This window comes from Centropristis striata, chromosome 4 (assembly GCF_030273125.1).
Source record: "Centropristis striata isolate RG_2023a ecotype Rhode Island chromosome 4, C.striata_1.0, whole genome shotgun sequence".
NCBI lineage: Eukaryota > Metazoa > Chordata > Actinopteri > Perciformes > Serranidae > Centropristis > Centropristis striata.
In genome coordinates, this window is record NC_081520.1 from 40,555,192 (window position 1) to 40,574,204 (window position 19,013).

Genomic DNA, 19,013 nt, shown 5'->3' on the forward strand with positions numbered 1-19,013 from the left:
CGCAGATTTAAGAGATTTAAAGTGGCAAATATGTGTGAAAAAAGTCGCAGATTTACGAGAAAAAAGTGGGGATAAAGCAACTTTTTTCTCCCAGATTCACCACTTTAACCCTCATTGAAATACTTGCCAATTCCAAATTTCAACCCTAGAGAATATTGGAGGATATTACATACTGCCAGAATGTGTAAAAAACATACGAAATAATATTTTGAGAAAAAAGTTTACGAGGTTAAAGTGGCAAATCTACGAGAAAAAAATGCACAGATTTATGAGATTTAAAGTGGTGAATCTGGAAGAAAAAAGTTTTTTTCCCCCACACTTTTTTCTCGTAAATCTGCGACTTTTTTCGCGCAGATTTGCCACTTTAATCTAGTAAATTTTCAACTTTTTTCTCAAAATATTACCTGAAGTTACCAAATATAGTTTTTTGGCTGATAAAGGGTTAAATAAGAATTTACTGCTTTGTGTTTCTTCATTTTGAAAGAAAAACACCTGTAATCTACCCCAGACAAAAATATTTATTAGTTATTTTAACATAAAACCTGAGATTAGACATAATATAGCTGGTTAACCAACTGATTTAGTTGTTCAAATGTCAATTGATATCTGAGAAATTTGAGGACTTCTTGTATTTCAAAGTTTATTTATGTATTATATATATAGTGATCCCCCCTCTTAGTCGATTAGTTGACTAATTGATCACTTTTTATGCTAATTGGTCACTTTTTATGCTGAATGACTATTTCTAAGAAACCTATGAGTGCATCTAATTTTTAGTGGTGCAGAAAACGTATTTTTACAGATCCGTTAATTGATCAACAAAATCAAAAGGAGCCCTAATTTTTTACCTTGTCAACACCAGTCAAACAAGGAAAACTCACTTTGCTAATGAAGATCATGTGACATGATTAAAAGCTCCAGAAAAGCTAATAAACAGACCTTGACGCAAGGTTGATTTGGCAACAGCTGTTTCCAAGGTGAACAATTAACTTAAACTAATTACCCTTGAAACTCAAAATACATGCTGAGACAAATCGCCAAGTTATTTGGAATAAAAAGTGTCTTGTTTTGGACATAAAACCCAACTGCTTGCAGACAGGCAGGCCTGATTATGGATCCCTCTGTGTTGTTGTAACATGTAATGCTCATAATCCATGCATGTGTGCAGACATAGGTCACCTGGGCTGCCTTAAAGGCCAGGTGATTATCCAGCCGCAGTAAACAGAAAGAGAGAGTAGGTGGGGGCAGAGCAGAGGGATCAGTCAACAGAAATAGACAGGCCAATGGAAGAGCAAGGCTGATGCAGGACAGTTGGAGAAAAGAAGAAGAAGACATAAACTGAGAGCCAGAGAGGGGAGAGGACACCTGATGCTCACAGAAGAAGGACTCTCAGACTGAACCCACAGAGATGCAAGCATGGGCCTCTTACTTTGAACAGAAAACCACCAGAGTCTTTCATTTAACAGGATTACTCTTGTTTGAGATCACTTTCTGTTTACCTGGCTGAGGTGCCCCAGCTTAAAGTTGCGCTGGACCTGCTGCGGAAAACACAAGGCCGGGGGAGGGGCACCAGGAAGAGACGGGCGGCTGCCAAGTCCAGCAGGAAGCTCGAGCACCGGCTCCGGGGAGTCATGAAGACGGCCAGGCGCGCCAGCAACGTGGAGGTGCCCTCCTTTCTCCGCCAGTTGGTCAAAGAGACAGAAAAGATGGTCACCTTCTTCTTCAAAGGGGGGCCCAGGGAGACCGGGTTCGAAGGGGAGGACGATTCGGAGGAGGACGACTCGATGCCGAGCCCGTACCTGGACCGGCCCATCCTGGAGAAGCATGTTTCAGAGGGGGGTTCTGACTTGGGGATGAACTACGCGGTGGCGAGCATGCAGGGCTGGAGGGCTCAGATGGAGGACGCCCACACCTGCAGACCCCAGCTGGGAGGAGAGCTGACAGAGTGGGGCTACTTTGCTGTTTTTGATGGACATGCGGGCACCACAGTGGCTCAGTACTGCTCCAGAAACCTGATGGACCACATCCTGGCAACAGGTAGAGCACAATTAGTGACTAATAGGATTTGGTTAACAAAGTTGCTAACTTTGGCTAACAAAGTCACCATTTAAACTAAAACTGACAGCATTTCCCGATCAGTTGATTAGCTTTTTGGTGTATGAAAATGGTGGTAAATGTCAATCCGTGTTTCCCAAAGCCCGAGATAACGTCCACAAATGTCTTGTTTTTTCCACAACTCAAAGATATTCAGTTTACTGACATAAAGGAGTTAAGAAACTAGAAAATATTTCCATTTAAACTGCTGAAATCAAATAATTTTTGCATGTTTTTCTTTTAATATTACTCAAACTGATGAATCAATATATAATAGTTGACAACAAATCTATTTTTTGATTATTCTCTGCAGCTCTTTAAGCCTAAAAAATACCTGTTTTAGGAGCATAAAGTCAATGAGAGTAGCAAATTCAGAGCAGAGTAATAAAAGCTAAAACAATTCAGGCTAAGATTACCTTGGAAATCAAACAAGACTTATAGATATTGTGCTATTTTTTTTTTTTTTACAGCGTTGAGCAAAGTAAGGTTCAGAGATGAACCTGTGTGAACTGATTTTTCAGCCATATGAAAGAAAATTAAGAATCATAATTACATGACGGATTATAATCCTTAGTTTGAAACTCTTGGTTGACATGTTTTGGCTTTCTAGGTCTCAGCTAAAAATATGGCCATGTTATTAAAATACAATAACACAGATGATGTCTTCAGGCAGTGGCTCTGCACTGCAAAAAAGCCAACTTGTATTTTTTGGCCTAAAACAGTGATTTCAGTTGGTAAAACTTGGAAATATAAATTATTGACATTTAGGGCAATAATGTAAGTTAGCACAACGAAGGAAGCCAGTTGTCTGCTCAAAAACAAGTTGGTGAGTTGTTGTTACTTATATCTTTAAGTTGGGGTTCACAACAAGGGACAATAGTTCTGATAACTCTTATTTCTTTGTTGTCAAAAGAGTTGAAATTCGGTCATTAGTGAAAGCTAGCGGCTAACTGATGCTAGCGGCTAACTGATGCTAGCGGCTAACTGATGCTAGCGCCGCTGCTTGTTACAGCAACAAGAGTAGCCATTAGCGTATCAATGCTAACTCTAAATTGTGGTCGTAACATTGGCTGACATTTCATAGCGGCGTTACAATCGTGCCAATTCAGCACATTGCAGAAGTTAGCAGAAGTAAGGATTAAAAGTTATTACAATGTAAAATTATAAGTTAGTACAACTTACAGTTGAGTTGACAAAAATCTGAATTCAGAGTTGAGCAAACTCAAAAACAAAACTTAAAATATTTAGTTTAATTGTCCAACTTAAAATTTTATCGAAGTTTGTTGCCTTGAAATTTTGAGTTCACCCAACTTTTCTTTTTTTGCAGTGTAGAGTTTGTTGACCTCTAAACAAACATGGCAGTGTCAGTGTGAATCTAACTATCTATCTTTCCTGTTCGTTTCCCACAGGTGGGGTCAAAGCCAACGAGGACCCCGAGCAGGTGAAGGAAGCGGTCCGTGAAGGCTTCCTGGACATCGATCGCCACATGCACAAGTTGACTCGTGAGGACAACTGGGACCGCAGTGGATCCACCGCAGCAGCGGTCATGATTTCACCTCGCTACATTTACTTCATCAACTGCGGGGACTCCCGTACGCTGCTCTGCCACAACGGCCAGGTGGTCTTCTACACGGAGGACCACAAGCCGTTCAACCCCAGAGAGAAGGAGCGCATCCAGAACGCCGGAGGCTCCGTGACCCTGCAGAGGGTCAACGGCTCGCTGGCCGTCTCCAGAGCGCTGGGGGACTTTGACTTCAAGGAGGTGGACTGGAGGCCGCAGACGGAGCAGCTCGTGTCCCCGGAGCCAGAGGTGTCCGAGCTGGAGAGGACGCCAGAAGACGAGTTCCTGATTCTGGCGTGTGACGGCGTGTGGGACGCCATCGGGAACGAGGAACTGTGTGCCTTTGTGCGCAGCCGTCTGCTGGTGTGTGATGACCTCAGGGAGATCTGCACCCAAGTCATCGACCTCTGTCTCTATAAGGTGAGACGTCCTCACAACAACAGCACACTGCAGACAAGGTGCATGAAACAACAGGAAAAGGAAATATAGGAATGTGATGAAAGACTCACTATATATAATACATAAATAAACTTTGAAATAAAAGAAGTCCTCAAATTTCTCAGATATCAGTTGACATTTGAACAACTAAATCAGTTGGTTAACCAGCTATATCATGTCTAATCTCAGGTTTTATATTAAAATAACTAATAAATATTTTTGTCTGGGGTAGATTACAGGTGTTTTTCTTTCAAAATGAAGAAACACAAAGCAGTAAATTCTTATTTAACCCTTTAACACAACAACAGCACACTGCAGACAAGGTGCATGAAACAATAGGAAAAGAAAATATAGGAATGTGATGAAAGATTCTGGAAGTGACAGATACATTTTGTCTGTTTAACCCTTTATCAGGCGAAGAACTATATTTGGTAACTTCAGGTAATATTTCGAGAAAAAAATTGCAAATTAACTAGATTAAAGTGGCAAATCTACAAGAAAAAAAGTCGCAGATTTAAGAGATTTAAAGTGGCAAATCTGCATGAAAAAAGTCGCAGATTTACGAGAAAAAAAGTGGGAAAAAAGCATTTTTTTTTCCTACCAGATTCACCACTTTAAATCTCATAAATCTGCGCATTTTTTTCTCGTAAATTTGCCACTTTAATCTCATAAACGTGATTTTAAGTGGCAAATCTGGGAGAAAAAAGTCGCAGATTTACGAGATTTAAAGTGGCAAATCTGCATGAAAAAAGTCGCAGATTTACGAGAAAAAAAGTGGGAAAAAAGCAATTTTTTTTCTCCCAGATTCACCACTTTAAATCTCATAAATCTGCGCCTTTTTTTTGTCGTAAATTTGCCACTTTAATCTCATAAACGTGATTTTAAGTGGCAAATCTGTGCGAAAAAAAGTCGCAGATTTACGAGATTTAGAGTGGTGAATGTGCGAGAAAAGTTGCTCCTTTCTCATAAATCTGTGACTTTTTTTCCACGCAGATTTGCTACTATAAATCTCTTAAATCTGCGACTTTTTTTCTTGTAGATATGCCACTTTAATATAGTAAATTTGCAACTTTTTTCTCAAAATATTTTTATTTTGGATATCTGCTAAAGTTACCAAATACGGTTCTTCGCCTGATAAAGGGTTAATGACTGAATGAGAAAGCAAATGCAAAATTAGCTTTTATATTCACTCATTGCACCAGGAAGGAAGGATCACTGGAATTAAAACCAGATTGGAATATATTTGCTAAAGTTTTATAGAAAAAAGTGAGGAAGAAGATAGTACCATAGACATCAAAATCAGCTTTGTCCATGACCACGACTGTTGATTTAATACCTTAACCTCAATGCCAATAGCACAATTATACATTTCTATACGGAGGTATAAATGTAACAAAGTATAAACATTGAGACTGAAAGTTTATTCCTCACCTCGGAAACAATATTTGAGGAAACCCATCAACACCCTGATATGATGAAAAGCTCCAGAGCTGCTAAAAAATGGACTTTATACTGGGATTGTTGAGATATGTTTCTTGAAAAAATCCAAAATTTTACAGAAGAAGAAGAGTTCTCAAATTTTGCCAACATTTTAAATTATTTAAAATTGAATTCAAACCAGGGACTATCTAGGGGTGGGACAAAACTGATTTCTCCACAATTTTGTATCGATACACAGACACCAATTTAAAAAAAATTAATATGTTAAATATAAATTAAACTTTTTGTTACTAGAATAATAAAACTGATTGCTTGCTCAGGTCACTTGAGTTTTTTTCTGACAGTGGTGGTCAGTCTGATTTTGCTACGATTTAAGTAATTGAAGTAAGATTTACAGACTAAAAACTATGTCTTATATATAAAAAAAACAGAAAGGGACAATTTCTTTTGTGTGTGTGGGGGAGTTTTCTGACAAAAAAAGGTTATAAATCAGAAAATAATGCAATATATATTGTCAAAAAATACTCAGTATATCGTAAAATATTTAAAATTGCACTGAGATGATGTGGTTTAAATATATTGTGATTCCCATCCTGAGAACTAATCAAATTAACTTATTATTAATCACTTATTAATCAAAATAAATACCTGAAGGTCAGTATCATAAAAGCACTGAGGTTCAGCCCCGTCCATGACAGAGGGTGAATAATAATAATAATAAAACCCTTCTACATTTTTTCTGAAACTTCGATATGAATTATTATGAGCTCTGTATAAATCTGCCCTTAACCCTTTATCGGGCGAAGAACCGTATTTGGTAACTTCAGGTAATATTTCGAGAAAAAAGTTGCAAATTTACTCGATTAAAGTGGCAAATCTACAAGAAAAAAAGTCACAGATTTACGAGAAAAAAGTGGGGGAAAAAAGCAATTTTTTTCTTGCAGATTCACCACTTTAAATCTCATAAATCTGCCTTTTTTCTCATAGATTTGCCTCTATCTTGTACATTTTTTGCTCTAAATATTACCCCCATCCCCCGGGTCCGTATGTTTTTTTTTACACATTATGGCAGTATGTAATATCCTCCAATATTCTCTAGGGTTGAAATTTGGAATTTGCAAGTATTTCAATGAGTGCCCTATTAAAGGTTAATATCCTGAACTGATAAAGATGGAAAATGCCCTGTGGTTATTATATAATTTATGTTTCCACAAAGCAGCTGGAACAGCGTCTTGGTTAAAATCTTGATTTTTTAAGTACATGTACAAGTACATATTTACTCAAAGCACAGATCAGATTGCAAAATTTAATTTAAGCATTCAACTAATCTACTTCATTACTAAACACTAGTGTACATGCACAGCATCAGCATCACTCTGTAGTCTCAGCTCAACAGAACTCAGCTGATTGGCTGTTTCTGTCGTGTTGCAGCAGGTAGATTCATGAGTGGAAAGCTTTCCATTAAGGAGCCAGCAGGTGTACGCTGAGGGCAGCGTCCCTGTGACGAGACTGTGACGTGATGCGGTTATGCAAGTCCTGCAGGTCCTCTTAATGCTTGTTAGTAACTGAATGTCTGTCGAGCCCTTAGCCCGCCCTATAAATAGCTGTGTTACCGCATCCGTGGGCAGAGGAGGTTAGAAATGGTACACATGGCTCGGATTAGCACTGAATGTGAGAGTTAACGCTCCTCACACACACACACACACACACACACACACAAACAAACACGGCTCAGAGGCTTTAACATGGCCTGCTATTTATTTCAACTAAAAAGGCTTACAGCACCATAACTGTTGAAAGACTGCATGTTCCAGTACACACTGAGCCTCTGATGTCATCACCAACAGGTTATAAACCTGCAGTGAGTTTGTAGTTTGGGATAACTATACTTCATGTTGCTACTGATCAGTATGTATAGTAGTTATCTATGTAATAATACAAAAACTTTCTTCATAAAGTATGAGGGGCAAAATTTAAATAATGATCTGTTATCAAAAAACAAGATATATTCAATCATACAATAAGTTGATATCAAAAGATAGAACACAGAAACACACAGCAAGCATTAAATAACATGAAGGAAATTAATGTGGGTCATTTTTGACCCATGTTATGCATCAAAGGGGTAAAGTCTATTTATCAGTAAAATTGACTTCAGATTTGGCAGAATGCTAGATTATAATATATAATAGAAATGGGTTTTAAAAGCAGCATTAACCTAGTTGAGGTGGAGAGAATCAAAATGTTGCATATATTTGCACAGTTAAACATACTGCACAATAATGCCCAATTTATAGGCTCATTATATTTAAAAAAAATCTTACAAGCTGATATTTCTGTCTCCCTCTGCAGGGCAGCCTGGATAACATGAGCATCATCATCATCTGCTTCCCCGGCGCCCCCCAGGTGTCACAGGAGGCTCTGCAGAAGGAGGCCGAGCTGGAGCAGCACATCGACACGAAAGTGGAAGGTGATTCGTTGTTTAAGAGTCACTTTAAGCCCCCACAATAAACACTTCACACTCTAAGGCAGCTACTCTCAACCTTGGGGTCGGGACCCCAATTGGGGTTGCGAGATGATTTCTGGGGGTCGCCAAATCATTTTGGAAGTCAGCTCTGTCTCCACTGTGTTAAAGTGTTCATGTGTTAATGTGTTTTTGTCTTTTTGGTCATTTAATGTCTTTTTTTGGTCTTTTTGTGGGGTTTTTTTGGGTCATTTTGTCTTTTTTTTTTTGTCATTTTGTGTCTTTTTTTGGTCATTTTGTGTCTTTTCTGGTCATTTGGTGTCTTTTTCTGGTCATTTTGTTTCTTTTTTGGGTCATTTTCTGTCTTTTTTTGGTCATTTTGTGTCTTTTCTGGTCATTTTGTTTCTTTTTTGGGTCATTTTGTGTCTTTTTTTGGTCACTTGTGTCTTTTCTGGTCATTTTGTGTCTTTTTTTGGTCATATTGTTTCTTTTTTGGGTCATTTTGTTTCTTTTTTGGGGTCATTTTGTTTCTTTTTGGGTCATTTTGTGTCTTTTTTTGGTCATTTTGTGTCTTTTTTGGTCATTTTGTGGTCAATTTGTGTCTTTTTCTGTAATTTTGTTTCCTTTTTTTAGTCATTTTGTGTCTTTTTTTTGTCATTTTGTGTCTTTTTTTTTGTCATTTTGTTTCTTTTTTGGGTGATCTGAACTGTGTGTGTGAGATTCTGTTCAGTGAGCGGGGGTCACAGACAACATGCTTAATAAATTGATGGTCGCGACTCAAAAAGGTTGAGAACTATTGCTCTAAGGTACCGTTTGCTGACTCTGACTATGTCCCTTCACAGAATGTATCCAGATTATGAGGTCCAAAGAGGAGGACCCTGACCTTTTGCACGTGATCAAATTCCTGGCTGCAGAAGAGATGCCAGGGCTCCCACCAGGAGGAGGCATCACCAGCAAGTAAATCTGAGCTAAAACAAACAAACTAAACACATGGGGAAATCAGAAATCATTTTGAACACAACGTTTCTCTTTGCAGGCGAGAGTGCATCATCTCTTCATATCAGAAACACATCATGACAATCAGATCTCAGGAGCCCATGGTAAGACATGAGTCACATCATGTTAGAACAGTGGCGGTTCTAGACCAGTTTTACTGTGGGGGCCAAGGAGGGGCCAGTGTTTAATCAGAGGGGCACATTAGCACATTAACAAATGGCAAAGATGATATTTAAGTATTCAAAATCTTTATTTTAGCTTATTTTAACATCTCATTTAAGGACATTTTTGGAAGATGCAAATACATTGATTTAAATAATGAGACTCACCAAGAATAACAGTTTTTTTTTTTTTGTAAGACAATGACATTTCTCATTTTTGTGCACAATCACTTTTTTTTATTTTGAAAGTGCAGTAGAAACAAAGCAGACCAAAAAAAGATACAAAATGACAAAAAAAGACACAAAATAACAAAAAAAGATACAAAATAACTAAAAAAAGACACAACAACAGACACAAAATGACCAAAAAAGACATAAAAAGACACAAATGACCGAAAAAGACACGTAAAGACATGAAAAGGATTCAAAAATGGACAAAATAGCCCAAGTAATAAACTATTATAACAATGTTCACATTCTGGGTTCCTTTTGTGTACAATGAGATATTGTTTGAACAAAAAAAAGGCAAGAATTGTTCCATTGTTCATCGTTATAATTTGATCATTTTATTATTAATTTGACACAGGGGCCACAGCAGGGGCCAAAGGCTTCTTCACAGGGGCAGTGGCCCCTGGAGGCCCCTGTGTAGAACCACCACTGTGTTAGATCATGATGCTGTTAGAGAAAAAGGCAATTAAAAGACACTCAGCTCTTATCTCACACTAATGTCCCTAATTTACACAGTTTTCTAAGGCTGTGATTATTTTTATTTTTTATTTTTTGGTGAAAATTATATTTATTGGGTTTTTCAGAAATAACATAAATACATAACATGCCTCCATACATTTTAACCAATAAGAACCCATGGTGACACCCGTGTAACAAACACTTTAAATCTTCTTTAATCTCCCATATTCAGCTTTATGCTTCACATTAACTCATTAAATCCCTAAGTGACGTATACTGTGTGACTGGAAACAGAAATGTGTAAAAGTAGTTAATTTTAAAAAGCGTATTTTTTGTTTTAAGTTTAAACCTATTTAACAATTCTAATCCATTAATAGTTGTGTCCTATGTTGCATTTAACTAGTTCTGACCATATTTCTTGAACAAATAAAAGTCACAATTTTGATAAATGTTATGGAGATGCAAAATGAAAAGGCAAATTTGTGTCTCTGTAAGCAGAAAATGTATCTATTTTAAAATAAGAAATATAATAAACATAAATACCATAAACGCCCATTGTAACGTTTATGTGACATCACAGATCTTTGACATTTAGGGGTAGTATTTTTTTTTTTTTAAACATCAGAATTGTGTTCTATGTGGTCCACTTATAGAACACATCCTTTAAGGATAAAAGTCTTCAGTAAAATGTCCTTGAACCCAATGTGACTTAAAGGAATACTTCACCCCCAAAATTGACTTTTGTATATTAATTACTCAAGCGAACTGAGATTCATCAAGTTTTTGGATTCTCTGTTTGCTGTGGAGGTACGCGTGAGAAGTTTTCTTCATAAATTCATGCTAACACGGCGTGAGTTATAGATATAGAAATGATCATTTTGGGGGTGAAATATAACTTTAATATCTTGTTTTATACAACAGTTTAATATTAATTAGGAATAATGACAAAATTGGTAAAAACTACACTAAATATTTAAAAAAAAGTCGCAGATTTACGAGAAAAAAAGTGAAAAAAAAACCCAACTTTTTTCTTGCAGATTCACCACTTTAAATCTCAAATCTCTTTTAATCTCGTAAATTTTTTTACCATTAATTTGAGATTTTTTTTCTCTTAAATTTGTAACTTTTTTACCATTAATTTGAGATTTTTTTACTCTTAAATTTGTAACTTTTTTACCATTAATTTGAGATTTTTTTTTAATCATAAATATGTAACTTTTTTCTCAAAATATTACCCCCCTCCCCCGGGCCCGTATTTTTTTTTTTAACCCTTTATCAGGCAAAGAACTATTTTTGGTAACTTCAGGTAATATTTCGAGAAAAATGTTGCAAATTTACTAGATTAAAGTGGCAAATCTACAGGCAAAAAGGTCGCAGATTTAAGAGAAAAAAGTGGGAAAAAAAGCATTTTTTTTCTCCCAGATTCACCACTTTAAGTCTCATAAATCTGCACATTTTTTTCTCGTAGATTTGCCACTTTAATCTCGTAAACTTTTTTTCTCAAAATATTATTTTGTATGTAATATCCTCCAATATTCTCTAGGGTTGAAATTTGGGATTTGCAAGTATTTCAATGAGAATTTGAGTTTTTGAGGCATGACTTTCAGTTTTAAAACTTTTAAAACTCAGTTTACTTACTTTCTGTAAGTATCCTGGAAAACAAAGTCTGTCTGCAATGTCACAGTGTTGATAACATAATTTGTTGTGACGTTTCAGGACATCGAGGGATCGGAGGAGGACTCGAACTAAAGCTGTTACCGTGTAATCATCATCATCCTCAGCTTCACCATGGCAACGAGAGACATTTTTAGATGAGAATTAAAAACTAACGACGGGTTTTCATGTAATTTATTCTTTTTGAGTATTACAGCTGATTAAAAACAAAAGTAAATAAAATACCACTGTGTTGTTTGTTTTTGTAATATTGGCATTATAATTTCTAGAATTGTTTATTTACATGAAGAATTTAATATTTATCCACACAGTATGAGGGAAGACACTTGCATTATCTGCACATGTATATGATTGTGTTACCCAGAAATTAGAAATCAATACAACCGCAGTGCTTTTATTTTGAAGGCGATTTACGTACAAGTTACCCGAGTTACCGAGGTACCTTGTCAAAAACACCTATTAAACACCTAGTAACCTAGTTAACCTAGTTAAGAGTTAACAAATATAGCCACAAATATATATGACAGAATAAAATAAACTTTAACAAACCTTGTGTCCTGTCAGCCAGCCACTATAGAAGCCTTTTCATACCTTATATCAACTTTATATGAATTACTACGCACTCGCTATTATTTACCGTTCGTTTTTTCATTTAACCGTTCCACCTGTTACTTCCTGTCACTACCTTTCAAAATTAAAGCACCCGTTTCACACTGGACAGCACCTTTTCAAAATAAAAGCATCACAACATTGTAAAACGCCTAGAATATGTACATATATATATATTTGATTTACTCCACATTAACAGTCTTATCATAACATGTATTGTTATCAATAGCAGCTCAAAACCAGATAATTTACTGTATTTATTAATACTGAGCAGAATTTAGTTCTGGTCCGGCCCCCGTAACCTTTGTGGTATTGGTCATGTGGCCCCTTGGGAAAATTAATTACCCACCCCTGTTCTAAAGTAAATCACACACAAAAAAACTAAGAAAGAATTGCACTCTTTAACCCTCCTGTTATGTTCGCTTCTCAGGAACAGCAATAATGTTTGTAGGTTAATTTGACCCGGGGCATGTTTAATTATACAAAAGTGTCAGAAATTAAAAAAAATCCCAATAAACAAAAAACAAAAAAATCATGTTAAAACTTTTTTTAATGAACATTGAAAAGGCCTACATAATAAATACAATGGTTTTACCTAACATTGATTTAAAAAAAAAAAATGTATTTTACATAAATAAAATACTTTAAAAACTTTGAAATGGATCAATTTGACCTGCAACATAATAGGAGGGTTAATAAAAAAAACTTGTATTAACCTCTAGAGGCCCAAGCTGTTTTTTCACATGCATTTTTTATTTCTCTTTGCTATTTGGGCTTATTGGAACCTAATTAGAATAAAAACTAAGCATCATCTTTTGATATGATGTACCTTTAGAGAAAAGTCATGTCCATATGTGGATTCTTGTTCCGAATTTCCATGAAACACAATTAAGTCACCTTTGTGTAATAGAATGAAAAAGTCTTTATTTCCACCTTGAACACAGCAGTTTTTTCCCTGACTGCTTTTGCATGTATTAATAACACATACACACATTTTTTTTTAACATGTTTTGGATATCAGAGTAAAAACAACATGAAAACATTGCATTTTCGCCCCTTTTGGACAGTTAAAACTACTGCATGGATCATTTGAAAAGCTGCAAACAGTTGCAGGATGACATTGTGTGCATGTATGCCTCTAACAAAATATAAAACATTCAAATCATTTTTTTAAATTGTCATGGTTCCATCAGGCTACTAATGTGTTTTGAATGTCATAGTTTAAAAAAAAAATGAAAACGCATCATAGTGAAAAAACAAAACAAAAATGTTGCCCCTTTTTTTTAAGTTTTATTTTTATGAAGTCATTCATTTTACAGTATACTTAGAAAGAAATAAAGAAAAAGAACAAGGAAAAAAAGGCACAGATGGAAAAATATACATACGTATATATATATATATATACACTACCGGTCAAAAGTTTTAGAACACCACAATTTTTCCAGAATTTAATTGAAAATGATGCAGTTTAATGTCTCAGTGTACTCTGAAATTAATGCACATTTGCAACATTTAAAATTCTTTATTGAGCATCATAGTGTTTTGAAAGTAAAAAAAAGATTCAAAATCACATTTTATGTTGGACTAAAGGACTAAAAAAAGACACAAAATGACCAAAAAAAGACACAAAATGACAAAAAAAAAAAACCAAAAGCCATAAAATTACAAAAAAAGACACCAAAAGACACAAAATGACTAAAAAAAGACACAAAATGACTTACAAAGACATGAAAAGAATTTTAAAAAATGACAAAATAGCCCAAGACTCCATAGAGTTAAGTTGTTAACCCATTTCTTGTTCCCTGAAAAAGGCCTACTTGTATAATTCTGAAATGTACATTATTTTCCAGTTTTGGTTAAGCTTACCTTTTTTTATTTACCTCTGGCAGTTCACAACTTACCTTTGTACCCTTTCAAGCTGTTCATTTGACTTGAACTGCTTGAATTTCAATAAAAAATGGAAAAATTGGGGTGTTCTAAAACTTTTGACCGGTAGTGTATATATATATATATATATATATATATATATATATGTATTATTACACGGGGAGAGAGGAATCATTGTAACAACATAATAACAAAGTGTATATTTCAAGAGGTAGGTCCAGGGTCATCCTTCATATCAAAACAGGACAAAAACATTCTCACACTAGTGCCCAACAACACTGTGAGAGCACATCGAATAGGACAGTAGGGGGCGCTGTACTCAAGCAACAACAAAAAAAACAAAAAAATGAAACAGAGCACATTATTAGTTGTTATTAACTGTCTCCTGTTCAAGATGAGCTGTCCATTTCCTCCAGAACGTATAAATATAAGTATATAAGTATATAATTATATTATATATAAGTATATTAATTTGTCCATGCACAAGTTCAAGGAAAAAGTTGATTTTTCCATGTCATAAATTTCTTTCACAATTGCAATCCACTCCTCTTTAGTAGCTTTTTTACTGGCTACCAACATTATTTTATATTACATGTATTACATATATTTTTCAAATATGTTGCCCCTTTTTGACAGACAAGTTTGGCTCATGTGAAATTTTGTATTCGTAATGTAAAAAAAGAGGTGAAATGTTTTTTTTTCTCCACACGTGGACTCCATGTGTATCAGAGAGTCTCGTGAGGCAGCGCAGGATCTCTCAGTAAATAATTAGTTTGCACAACGCTGTCAGGGAGTGAGGGAGACATGATTAGCAATGACGTGTTATAGCAACAACATAAACGTGTGCCATAAGAGAAGAAAGCCAAAAGGAGAGACACAAAGGAGAAAGAACGCAGGAGAGAGAGATGGAGGGAGGGAGGAGGGTAAAGAGGATAAGATGTTCCCAGGAATTAGCACACATACGTCATTAAACGTGGATCCCCCTTCTTCTTTAGAGAGGCTGTGTGATGTGACATTGTGATCTAAAAGTTCTTCTCGAGCAGGAAACAGAAATCCTGGATAGTATAGTGTGTTCCATTAGCATACATTTATGCTGTACAATTATTTATTTATTACTGCTGTGGGTGTGTTTTTTAATACTTTATTGCAAGGCTTCTTACTTTCACAAACATAATCAGTCATTTCGTTTTCTTAACAATATCGTACCTTGCATTTTTTTTCCCTCTTTTTTTTCAATGTATACACTACCGGTCAAAAGTTTTAGAACACCCCACATTTTTCCATTTTTTTTATTGAAATTCAAGCAGTTCAAGTCAAATGAACAGCTTGAAAGGGTACAAAGGTAAGTGGTGAACTGCCAGAGGTAAATAAAAAAAGGTAAGCTTAACCAAAACTGGAAAATTTGAATTATACAAGTAGGCCTTTTTCAAGGAACAAGAAATGGGTTAACAACTTAACTCTATGGAGTCTTGGGCTATTTTGTCCATTTTTTTTATTCTTTTCGTGTCTTTGTGAGTCATTTTGTGTCTTTTTTTAGTCATTTTGTGTCTTTTGGTGTCTTTTTTTGGTCATTTTGTGTCTTTTTTTGGTCATTTTGTGTCTTTGTAAGTCATTTTGTGTCTTTTCTTGGTCATTTTGTGTCCTGTTTTTAGTCATTTTGTGTCTTTTGGTGTCTTTTTTAGTCATTTTGTGTCTTTTTTTAGTCATTTTGTGTCTTTTTTTGTCATTTTGTGTCTTTTTTTAGTCATTTTGTGTCTTTTTTTGTCATTTTGTGTCTTTTATTGGTCATTTTGTGTCTTTTTTTGGTCATTTTCTGTCTTTTTTTTAGTCCTTTAGTCCAACATAAAATGTGATTTTGAATCTTTTTTACTTTCAAAACACTATCATGCTCAATAAAGAATTTTAAATGTTGCAAATGTGCATTAATTTCAGAGTACACTGAGACATTAAACTGCATCATTTTCAATCAAATTCTGGAAAAGTTGGTGTGTTCTAAAACTTTTGACCAGTAGTGTATATTCACAAAGTAAATAACAAAACATAGGGTAAACAGACAAACATATATACAAGACAAACTGGTATTCCCCAAATGAGGATCTCCAAGAAAAGGAATAAACAACAAACAAACAACACAAAAAATAAATAAATAAATAAAAATACTAAGATATACTAAAATGGACTAATGAGAAAATAAGGGTTGGTGCATGTATTCATGTGTTCATCTCCTTAATTTGATTAAATATTTCCACTGTTTTTACCAGCCTTTCTTTACAGTATAACTTATTCCAAATATGTATTTGTTCCCTATTTCTAAAAGTTAGTCTTTCCATCTCTAAACTTTGTTCTGCTGTTAATAAACATGCTCTTAATTTTGGTGTATTTGATTGTTTCCAAGCTTTATTCCACCCTGATCACGCCCGATCTCGTCTGATCTCGGGTGTGTTTTTAATGCATTAAATATCTCAAATGTATTGTTTGTCAGTCCAAAATTCAAAGATATTCAGTTTCATATTATATAAAGTAATGGTAAGGTAATGAAAAGGCAAAGTCCATATTTCTGAGGCTGAAAACACGTTTTGTTTTTGCCATTTTTGCAAAAAAAAAGTCTTCAAAAACGTATTTATTGTCAAAATAGTTGCCAATTATTTTTCTGCTGATCGATTAGTCAACTAATTGTTTTAGCTTGACAAGAAAATACTGAAAAAAAATGGCCAAAAGTCATTGTGGCGCTTCAATACAACCATCTTTAGTGATTCGAGTATATAAAGGTCATTCATTCCAGCTGCCATAAGACTGTACAACACCAGCACAATCTGAACATTTTTGCATATAATCTGCACATTCTTCACTTAATTTGCACTAAATTGTATATAGTATATCATTTATATTATTGTATATTTTGTATATTGTTAAATGTCTTTTCTTAGATTGTTTTTTTATCTTATCTTAAAAATTGCGTGAAATTTTGCAGCTGTAACAAAGAAATTTGCTGTGTTACCGGAAGAAGTGGAAATGTTATGGAATGTAATTTTGTGTCTTTTTTTGGTAATTTTGTGTCTTTTTTAAAAATAATTTTGCGTCTTTTTTTGGTAATTTTGTGTCTTTTTTTAAAAATAATTTTGTGTCTTTTTTGGTATTTTTGTGTCTTTTTTAAAATAATTTTGTGTCTTTTTTTGGTAATTTTGTGTCTTTTTTTAAAATAATTTTGTATCTTTTTTTGGTAATTTTGTGTCTTTTTTTAAAATAATTTTGTATCTTTTTTGGTAATTTTGTGTCTTTTTTTGGTAATTTTGTGCCTTTTTTAAATAATTTTGTGTCTTTTTTGGTAATTTTGTGTCTTTTTAAAAAAATAATTTTGTGTCTTTTTTTGGTAATTTTGTGTCTTTTTTTTAAATAATTTTGTGTCTTTTTTTGGTCATTTTGTGTCTTATTATTATTATTGTATATTTTGTATATTGTTAAATGTCTTTTCTTAGATTGTTTTTTTATCTTATCTTAAAAATTGTGTGAAATTTTGCGGCTGTAACAAAGAAATTTCCCCATTGTGGGATTAATAAAGTCAAATTTAATCTAATCTAATCTAATCTAAAAGGGAAAAAAATGCAACCAGCTAATTTATGTTTTTCACTTGAAAAATTACTCAAACAATTCATTGACTATCAAATAGTTTTTATTTAACCCATTGAGGCCTGAAAAACCGCTGGGCGATTTTAAAATAAGCCTCTAATTCTCTGGAAATTCTGGAAAAATTCTGGGAAAATAAGTGTCAACTCTTCTACTAAATAATAGATTTTTCAGCCTCTGTAGCAGATAGAAATGAAATTCAAAAAGTATTTGAGAGCTTATACAAATACTACAAAACGACGTAAACGCTTTCCAGGCTTCAATGGGTTAATTTCTATCAATGATTTCAGCTATTTTTCAGTTAAAAAAAGACAAATAATAGAACACTAGAAAGTTTACATTTCTCATTGACGCATTCAAATAAAAGTGTGCTGCACAAACCAAACATAGAAATAAAAGCAGGCTAGTTCAAGTCAAACTACCACATGTGAGGCCTTTCTTCTGGCATGTGTTCTTCACAATGTGTTGCGAGGGTGTGGCGAGGCTCAGCACCTCGGTATGAATTGGCCGAGCCGAGCGTTTATTGGCCAGCGAGTGCTTCTCACCTCCTCACTCCTGACAAGTCAGATCACTCAAATATTCATCTGGGGACGGCTCTGCTCAGCCTGGAACACTTGTGGACAAAGATAAAGAGGAAGAAGAGGTAGAAGAGAAGAAAAGGACCTAAAAACCTCAGACAGACGATGTGAGTAATGACTGACTGTGTTTCAGTGGCGGTTCTAGACCAGTTTTACTGTGGGGGCCAAGCAGGGGCCAGTGTTTAATCAGAGGGGCAAATTAGCACATAAACAAATGGCAAAGATGATATTCAAGCATTCAAAATCTTTATTTTAGCTTGTTTAAACATCTCATTTAAGTATATTTGGAAGATACAAATACACTGATTTAAATAATGAGACTCACCAACAATAACAGTTTTTTTTGTATATTTATATACATATATATATATATATATATACATACATATATATATATATACACATATATATATACATACATACATACATACATACATACACACACACATATATATATATATATACACATATATATATATACATACATATATATATATATATATATATATATATATATATATATATATATATATACACATGTTTGTTGTATACATGTTTCTATGACGACGTTAACAAAAACAAAGGCAGCTGATACCGGAGCGTTTATTATCTGCTGTGTTGTTGTTACCGGAAGAAGTGGAAATGTTATGGAATGTAATTTTGTGTCTTTTTTTTGGTAATTTTGTGTCTTTCTTAAAATAATTTTGTGTCTTTTTTTGGTAATTTTGTGTCTTTTTTTGGTAATTTTGTCTTTTTTTTAAATAATTTTGTGTCTTTCTTTGGTAATTTTGTCTTTTTTT

General features: G+C 34.5%; 1 protein-coding gene across 1 annotated transcript; it reads left to right on the forward strand.

Annotated features, from left to right (window-relative positions):
• Positions 1-1,631: 1,631 nt before the first annotated feature.
• ppm1na (protein phosphatase, Mg2+/Mn2+ dependent, 1Na (putative)) lies at positions 1,632-11,729 on the forward strand. Its single transcript, XM_059331538.1, has 6 exons — positions 1,632-2,037; positions 3,504-4,075; positions 7,886-8,003; positions 8,840-8,954; positions 9,034-9,097; positions 11,558-11,729. Exons 1-6 carry the CDS (start codon positions 1,632-1,634, stop codon positions 11,588-11,590), a joined length of 1,308 nt encoding a protein of 435 aa, XP_059187521.1. The 3' UTR covers positions 11,591-11,729.
• The last annotated feature ends 7,284 nt before the right edge of the window (positions 11,730-19,013 follow it).